At 37.1% G+C, this 8,819-nt stretch overlaps 1 protein-coding gene across 3 annotated transcripts in view; it reads left to right on the top strand.

The window, feature by feature from the left end:
* The window catches only part of LOC129732477 (uncharacterized protein CG43427), a 219,100-nt gene that overhangs the window by 56,020 nt on the left and 154,261 nt on the right, over window positions 1–8,819 (top strand). For all 3 annotated transcript variants that reach the window (XM_055693385.1, XM_055693388.1, XM_055693387.1), the window contains exons 2-3: window positions 8,441–8,582; window positions 8,642–8,807. In XM_055693385.1, the coding sequence (XP_055549360.1) occupies window positions 8,712–8,807 (96 nt within the window). In that variant the 5' untranslated portion in view covers window positions 8,441–8,582; window positions 8,642–8,711. The remainder of the gene's footprint in view (window positions 1–8,440; window positions 8,583–8,641; window positions 8,808–8,819) is intronic.

Below are 8,819 nucleotides of genomic sequence, written 5' to 3' on the forward strand. Positions count from 1 at the left end.
GTGAAAATATTTGAAAGAGGTTTACTTTGCCGTGTTGCAAAATAGCTGGTGTTTGGCTCAATCATGTGGTCCCTGTGGTTACCGATGTCAGTCGGTAACCACAAAACCACGGCGACCACGTCACACGGTTGTGATGTCGGGTTCGATACCCGATTAAGTCGAGGGTCTTGTCGAGATAAGAATTTTCTCAATTCAGCACTGGTACGGTGTATCGTTGTACCTATCCTACAACATGCAAAATGTACCAAAACTAATATCGATAACGAATTCTCTCAACAAATCTAGTTGATCGAGACCGCCATTAGCCCTCCAGGCTAGCGTGCGATTTTTTCCTTCTCCAATCCTTTTCGCACAAATACAATTTAATGTTTATCGGCCCCAATTATTTCTGGTGACTTACTTACTAAAATACCTTGAAAACTTGAAGCAAATTTTTTATTCTCGCTACCGACTACGAGCTGAAATTAAGCCTAAATTAAAACTTCCATGAATTTTTCAATCAGTTGTTGAGTGGGTGTCTAGATGTTCTTCGAATGGCCATGAATATGCAGCATGCATGGTTTGTTCCGCTGAGCCAGGATGTCATGAGCTGGGACAGGGCCTTGTAATCCTCGGGTCCTGGAGGTATTGTGCGGGGTCTAGTTGCTGGTTCTGTTAGGGTTCAAACCTGTTCTTGTCGTTTAGCTGGGTGTAGGCGGAGGGGAACGGGACTAGACTGGGGCATGGATGGATTTTAGGAAAACGTATATGAGGGACATGTAGGGTAGGTCACGGCTTATCAAGACATCACGAACAGGAACAGCTGGCCTTCTATTTCCAAACTGAAGGGACGCTTTTAATTTAGACCTGGCGTCACGGTGCGTCGTGCCCAAACAACGTGCTTTATGTCGTGATAACGTTCAATCTCGACCTACATCCAACCCCTTGAACCACGGATTCGTCGATACTTTGGGTATAATGGAATGTAACCACCTTCCCAGTACCTCTCTAGTCCAAGAATTTTGCCAACTGATGGCCACATTCTGACATACAAGAGCAAAAAATTCTATGAAGGCAATTGGTCTTTCATAAATTTCACCGTTAGTTGCGCCCATCTTAGCCGGAGAGTCCGCTTTCTCGTTACCCGGTATTGAGCAGTGAGAAGGGACCCACACTAAGGTAATCTGAGAAGATTTTTCGGATAAAGCAATCAAACTATTTTTAAAAAGTATTTTCCCCAGGAAATACGAAGAGTGCTTAACATCTTTCGTCGATCGGAAAGCCTCAATGGAACTGAGACTGTCCGTTAAGATGAAATAATGGTCTGTGGGAAATTTTTCGATAATCCCTAGGGTGTACTGAATTGCAGCTAATTCTGGAACGTAAACAGAAGCAGGATTATCGAGCTTATGGGGGACGGTTAAATTGTTATTGAAGATACCGAAGCCAGTGGACCCATCGAGAAGTGAACCGTCAGTGTAGAACATCTGCTGCACGCGTAAATGATCCGCGATTCCACGAGTTTCTTCTATTATGAAGGTGTCGAAAAACACAGTGAGATCAGAAGTATTCGGCTGACACGATTCGGAATTTACGAGGAAGGATTAATATTTTGGGACATGTTATTGAAATAAAATGTCATGAAACGGGTTTGGGAATTGAGTTCGACTAGCTTTTTAAAATTGTCAATCACAGAACGGTTCAAAACCCCACATTTGATAATACGAGGAGATAGACTCCAGAAGCGCTCTTTCAACGGAGGAACTCCAGCTAAGACCTCCAAACTCATCGTATGGGTCGACTGCATGCAACCTAAGGCGATATGCAAACAACGATATTGTATTCGCTCTAGTTTGATCAAATGTGTATTAAAAGGAAAATATTATTTTAATTTTTTGTTGGAAGGTGACACGCCCTAGTGTGTATAGGGTGCAATAGAAATCGGCTCTCCGAATTTCGTTTAAAAGTAGGGTTCAAAAGTTTCGAACATAGAAGTTTCGAACAAAGAAATTTTTGAGATGATGGAGTTTCCCAGTTCAAAAACTTCAAAGTCCTAGAAAGTCGATCCAATTTCAGGCTTTATTCCAAGTTTGTGTAATATTCACCATATTATAAGACAATGGTAGGCATAATTAACATATTATCAAAATCTTGTATATTTTATCTATTCAACGGTATATTATTAATTAAAATCGGTACAGTTTTTTGAGAGCACAAAAAACTTCAATTCCCTCATCCAAAAATGCTACCATGGAACGGGGTGAAATTGATCAATTTTTATAACTATTTCCAATTAACTAGCTTCATGTACATTTTTCCCGAAATAGTATAATTTAAAAACAAGTACTGGTATGTGCTCCAGTAAACCTCTATGGCTATTGGAGAAATTTCTATCGTCTACTTCATGAAATAAATTCGATAATTCTATATGCTACTATGAGGTAAATTGGGGTGAAATTGATCACCATTGAAATCCATACATTCTTTTGGCAATGTGCTTTTTTCGATATGCTAAAGATAAATGATGATTTCTGTACTGAAAAATATTATTTACAGCTAGTTTGGAAACGAAAATAACGATATTTCAGGTTAAAATTTGTTTATTTTGGTTCACGAGCTGCTTGTTGCTAAATTTGGTCTTATTTGATCGTCGTTAAACCGATTTCAATTCGGTTTGTTGCAAAAGCTCAAAAACTAGCTCTGAAATTAAAATCTTTGTGGTTTCCTGCGAATTCATCAGTATTTCTTTAATGGTATGGAATGATCATTGTTGAAAATTACATTTTTTGAGCTTTTATCAAACTTTACTCACTTCTTCGAATTTAACGTAATTAACCCTCAACTAAGATTACTTTAAGTAAATTCAATACTTTTTTTGTTATTTGGAAACTTGTTTGATCAAATTTGATTGAGTTTTGACTAAGTTAGAAGAATTTTTCGAAAATATGTTAAATTGCACCGGGCATGCAAGGGTTAACTTTGACAGGTATGTGAATCATGCAAAAGTTGCGTTTAAGGGCACGTTAACATTGCTTAGTGTTGTAAGAGCAATATCTTTTGATTAGTATTTTTTATCACAAATTTTCAGGTGATCAATTTCACCCCACTGATAATTTTCACCCCATTCCAAGGTACATCTTTTCATTTCAATTTTCACAGAATATATCCCAATATAGTGGAAAAAGACCTAGCCCTACGTTAAAACTTGACAAACATTGCTGGACTTCTTAAGTACACTCAAAATATTTTTCACGTTATAATTAAATTGAATATTTTCCATTGTCATTTTCATGTAGATTTTACGTAATTGTCATTTGAGTTCATCATGAACTGGTGAGATGATTTATCCTGTGAATCTTATTCAGTAGACATATGCATTTCATCTGAGTTTCACGTAGAATTTAACTACCGGTAAAGTGAAAAGGATTTGATTGTCTGATAGGTTCTACGTTTTATACAACGTATAATTTTCAATTGTGGTCTCGATTGTGGTTTCCCAAATTCTTGAGAGACTAGGAATAGTTTTTAAAAATTATCCAAATATATTGCTGCATAAGTCGCACTGGCATGCAAAATCGCCAATTCGAAAATGAAATAAACGATTTTGTATGTCAGCAAAATGATATTGCGACATTCGCTGGCGATAATCACTGTTAGCTGCAGCTGTTTATGTTCAGGAAATTCTTCGCAATTTGAACTAAATCTGTGTGAAATCTCGGTGCCGGATTCTTATGGTTTTTCTAAAGCTCACTTATTGGGAAATCATCGAGGAATTTCTTTCATGTTCAAAGACTGAATCAGACAACAGCTTCGCCATTTCGATTTCTGTGTATTTTTGCACGGAGAGTTCACGCGATACTTCATTCTGTTTGACGTTGCCAAGTTGACGTAGATGCTACGTGACAAAACATAGTATGCATGTATGCATGTAATTTTCACGTAGATGTTATGTTTGTCTCATAAATCATGCAAAATGACAGAAAATGAATAAGTACAGGAAATTTCATGTAACAATAACGTGAAAAATATTTTGAATGTAAATATTTGTTATTTTACACTGAGAGAAAAAACACTTAAGAATTTCATGAGTTCAAGCTTATGAACATGCATAAATTTTATTTAATTAGACACTTATGCATTACATATCAACGCGTATAAATTTTGTAAGTCTATCTTAAAATTTTCATATAAACGTATATGCGTAACTTATGATTTTCATAAACGTCAACATTGTGAAAATTCCGTAATTATATCTTATAAAACCTGTAAAGTGGCGGACCAGGATTGCATCATTCTTGAAATAAGTGTTTTAAGTTTATCGAACTAGTTTCATTGAATGAAGGAGTTTTTATTGGTTTCGCGGCAGGTTATTTGGAAATAGGGGATACAAAATTATTCTGGAACTGGGTTGCAAATTGGAAGGAAAAATTGTAAGTACCTATCTACAAATCATTTATTATTCTAGCAACTGCAAAATGTCCTTTTTATTATTTTAGCAATCACGAAATACAGTCGAATCCTTATATAGCGACATCGCAAGGGACTGTCGTTATAGCGAAGTGTCGCAATAATACGAAGAATTTTTGCATATGTTGAACAGAAGGTATCGTTGAGAATATCTAATACTATTGTCGCAATAAAGAATGACAAGTATTAGTTTGGGTATGCCGTTATAGAGGAAGGTCGTGATAGCGAAATGTCGCAATGAAACGAAGAATTTTAGTATAAAACAGAAGGGACTGTTGAGAATGTCGCTATAGCGAGATTTGTCGCTATAAAAAGTGTTGTTATAGAGGGATTCGACTGTATTGTATTCGTTGAAATGTCGCAATGAAACGAAGAATTTTAGTATAAAACAGAAGGGACTGTTGAGAATGTCGCTATAGCGAGATTTGTCGCTATAAAAAGTGTTGTTATAGAGGGATTCGACTGTATTGTATTCGTTGAATAGGCCAACGCTGACGCTGAAGACATTAAGCAGGAGGAATCGAAGGCAAACATGTTAGCATAAGATACTTTGAATATTTTGAGTTTCATTCAAATGCATATTTATAAATTAAACTGTTTTGAGTAACACAATATTCATTGGTTTGTGCCAACGTAAGAACCCCGATAACAGTACCTTCCGAAAATAAAAATCTATTTGTATAGCAGATTGTTTAGAAGATGGGACTCCTCAGAGTGCCACCATAAGTGCAATTTCGTTTTTAAGTCGCCTTTTGCGTTGTATCGTCAAGTCTTCGGTGCCATAGGCGTAGCCAGAGGGGGGCAGGGGGGCCGTTGCCCTATGTTGCGCTATGTTGCGTGGAATTGCACAGGTTTTTCAGTTGATCCACCAAGGATATTGCAGCGGTAAAAGTACCGGGCAAATCCACCTGCATCAACTAGCTTGGAGTATTGGAACCGAGATGTGACAATTCCTTACCTTGATTCTCTTGTAACCTCACTGAAAACACGGTTCGATGAAGATAGTGCACCTACCTACGCGTAATACGCATGTCATTGGAAGAGTTCAAGCGCAAAACCGAAAATTTCGTATTTTTTTTGTGAAGTTGACAATTTTGTTGGAGAGGTGGAAGTTTTGTATTAACATTGCAGCAGTATGAGAGCAGACCGTAAGAACTTGGAAGAGTTGGATCTTATAGACCTGTTAGCTAAAGCCCGTTCTCTCTTCCCTGCGACTGAGAAAGCAGTCAAAAACAATCGTGAAAAGATACATGAACCGCTTCCGGAACGTTTGACGTTTGATACCCGAAAATCTTATTGAGAATCTTGACTGTGTCTTCAATCTTCACGCCCTTGGGAAGCTTTGACAGGATGTAGTTGAGATAGCGGTTGTGCGAATGGGTGTCCAGCTTCCGGAGAAGTAAACGTACCTTCGCCGCATCATTCAGCTGGCCTGCATCGTTCTCGAAGAGGTGCTGGTAGCGGTTAAACAACAACGTCCGAACGTAACTCCGTTTTCTTCGTCGAAGACAAACTCGATGATGTTCGTAGAGAGGGACTCCAAAATCTGCTCCGGGGTTTGATACTGACGCTGCTGCTGCTGGACCGCTATCCGCTGGAAAATGCCTTGCCATTTGGGCCATCTTGTGAATCATATCTTGAATTGCTGGTTGCAGCTGCTGATCAACTCTATCTTCTGCCATGTTCGTGGATTCTTGAGATCCTCGTCGCCAAAATAATATGTTCAAAGGTTAAAATGAACTTAAGGGTTTTCAGTAAAGAACATCTATTTATATTCGAAGTTAGACAAAGAATAATCAAATTTCCCACTCTGATGTCAAGGACAACTTTTCACTGGTTGCCTTGATGTAACAATCACTAAAGACTAGTATTTATTTCTATTTTTCAAAACACTAAACACTAAAGTCGCTTTTTACGCGGGGGATACGTGCCGCGTGAAAAAAAACGCGTAAATTCCGGAATCCGCGTAAAAAAACCGCGTAAATTCCGGAATCCACGTAAAAAAGCCGCTTAAAAACCGCGTAAAAAGCGACCTTAGTGTACCATTTTTTACTTCTAAAATTTTTAAAAGCTTGCCCCCCCCCCCTATTTGAAATTCTGGCTACGCCCATGTTCGATGCACTTAACCGTGGAATCTTGGAAGAATGAGTTTGCCGAAGACAATGCATGTAAAAATGCTCTTTTATGAAAGATGTCGTATTTAATGATGGTCACACTTTAGAAGAGTCCAATTTTCAATGCAATCTGCTGAAGTAAAAGAACAGGTATGCGTTTTATAACCTAACAGTTATGAATTTCATGGCAACAATTATGAGCTTTATAACATGAAATTAATTATATTCATATTAATATCTCCATATAATTCATATTGAAAAGCTATGATTTCGATATGTCTGTTCTTATAACATGCATACATACGACCAATAAATTTCACAATTATGACTCATGAAAATCGTTAGTGGTCGAAAATCAATTTTTCCCTTCAATTCATAAGACAAACTTATGACTTCCATAGGGGATCCTTGTGGCGCAAAATCATAAGGGGTTCTTATGGAATTCAATAGTTATTATCTCTCGGTGTAAGTTTTCACAAGAGACTAAAAACGAGAAATTTAACTCTTTTTTTGAATTCAAAATTTGGTGTTTATTTGAATTTAAAAAAATCACATGGGTTATATGCAAAGCCACGATCGCAAGGTTGACGAAGAAACTACATTTATTACATAACTCGTATTGAATATGTTCAAATTTAGTGCAAAAGAGGAGTTGAAGTGCTACCGAATTTCCGTTTGCACATACATCACAGCACAGGAATGAAACAAACACTATACAACGCAAACAAGTTTCAACAGTCAGAGTGCATGCAAATTAACATAACATTTTACTTTTGATTCTACCGAAAAACGAGAAAATATTAAATCTTCAATAATTTGTTTGTTGTTCAGCTTAACCCTCTAGTGCCCAGTGCCGCCTTCAGACGGTCTTCAGTTGAACCTCTAAAAAGCTTCAAAAAGAACTTAAAAAATGTTTTTATAGCTTCATAGTGATCTTTTCGAAGTCCGTCTAAAAATTAATTTGGGCACTAGAGGGTTAACATCGGATATAATGTTGATCACATCTGTGCGCTACCCCGGCAGAGGGGATTAGGGCATTTTTCTAATAACACAATTGAAAACTGTTTTAACACTGAAATTTTGACGGCCCAAATATTTTAGATGCTAGCATTCCAAAACGTTTGAGTGTTGTCAAAGTACGGCAACTTTTCATTATAGTGCCGGCTAACGTACCTACTACTGATGCTGCTCGCTACTGCACAAAGGCAGCTTTTACTAGAGGAAGTGCCGCTGCACCAGCTGGCCCTGTCAATATCGCTGCTGCTGCTGATGCTATCCGCTGCCACAGCTGCTGTTGCTGCTATTAAGTAAGGTTTGTTGTAGTCGCTGTCTAGAACTAATATGAGCAGTTTCGGCTGAAATAGGCTTTTATATACGCCAAATAGTATATTCCGAATTACTATTTCCATAATTCTATCGACCGTGCTTGGGAAAACAATTATGTAACGACCAATCAGAGGTCGAATTTTGCGTTTTGACAAGGCTTGACAATTCTCAATAGTACAAAAGATCGAATTATAAAATCAAAATTTTTTGCATTTGGGAATATTCTTAAAAGATTTTCCAATCGATTGCTTCAAAACGAAGGAAATCCATCGAAAACTAACCGATTTATTAGCGTTTAAAATTGGACATATTTTTTTACTTTTTCTGGTTTTAGATTTTCATTTTACATCCCTTTATAGCCGAACTTCCTGAGAGACTTAATTCTACGTGAAAACAGAAATATTTTTCAATTTATATCTATAATGTTTTTAACAACGCATATGCCAAAGCACATACGGTTTCATGAAATTACTGTTGATTCTAAAAACTTTCTCCGTAACAAGTACTCCATTTACTAAACCGAACACGATTATTAAAGTTTTATATCTTTACAGGTCATTCTGGCTGGAAACCATCTATTTTTAATAAGCATGTATAATACGTTGCTTGGATCCTCACCAATAGCGTAAAATTTTATTTATGTAGCAGTTAGTCGAACGAACTTCTACGGAGTTCCGTAAGGTGTGCGTTATAAAGGTAAAAAATACTAGGAAAACTTATTTAGCACAATAATCATAATAATATTAAATTTTCAGATAATGCATATGCGACGGATGAATATGCTTAAAAGCTAATTATTTGATATAACTCAAAATCTGTTAAAGTATGCCTTCAGAGTTGGAAGAAGCGTCAAGTAAATGTAAGGATGTGGTATACTCGTTTAGTAGCTATGAAGACAGTCGACCCAATCTCAATAAACCGGTAAGTACGCAT

This window comes from Wyeomyia smithii, chromosome 3 (genome assembly GCF_029784165.1).
Source record: "Wyeomyia smithii strain HCP4-BCI-WySm-NY-G18 chromosome 3, ASM2978416v1, whole genome shotgun sequence".
Classification (NCBI taxonomy): domain Eukaryota; kingdom Metazoa; phylum Arthropoda; class Insecta; order Diptera; family Culicidae; genus Wyeomyia; species Wyeomyia smithii.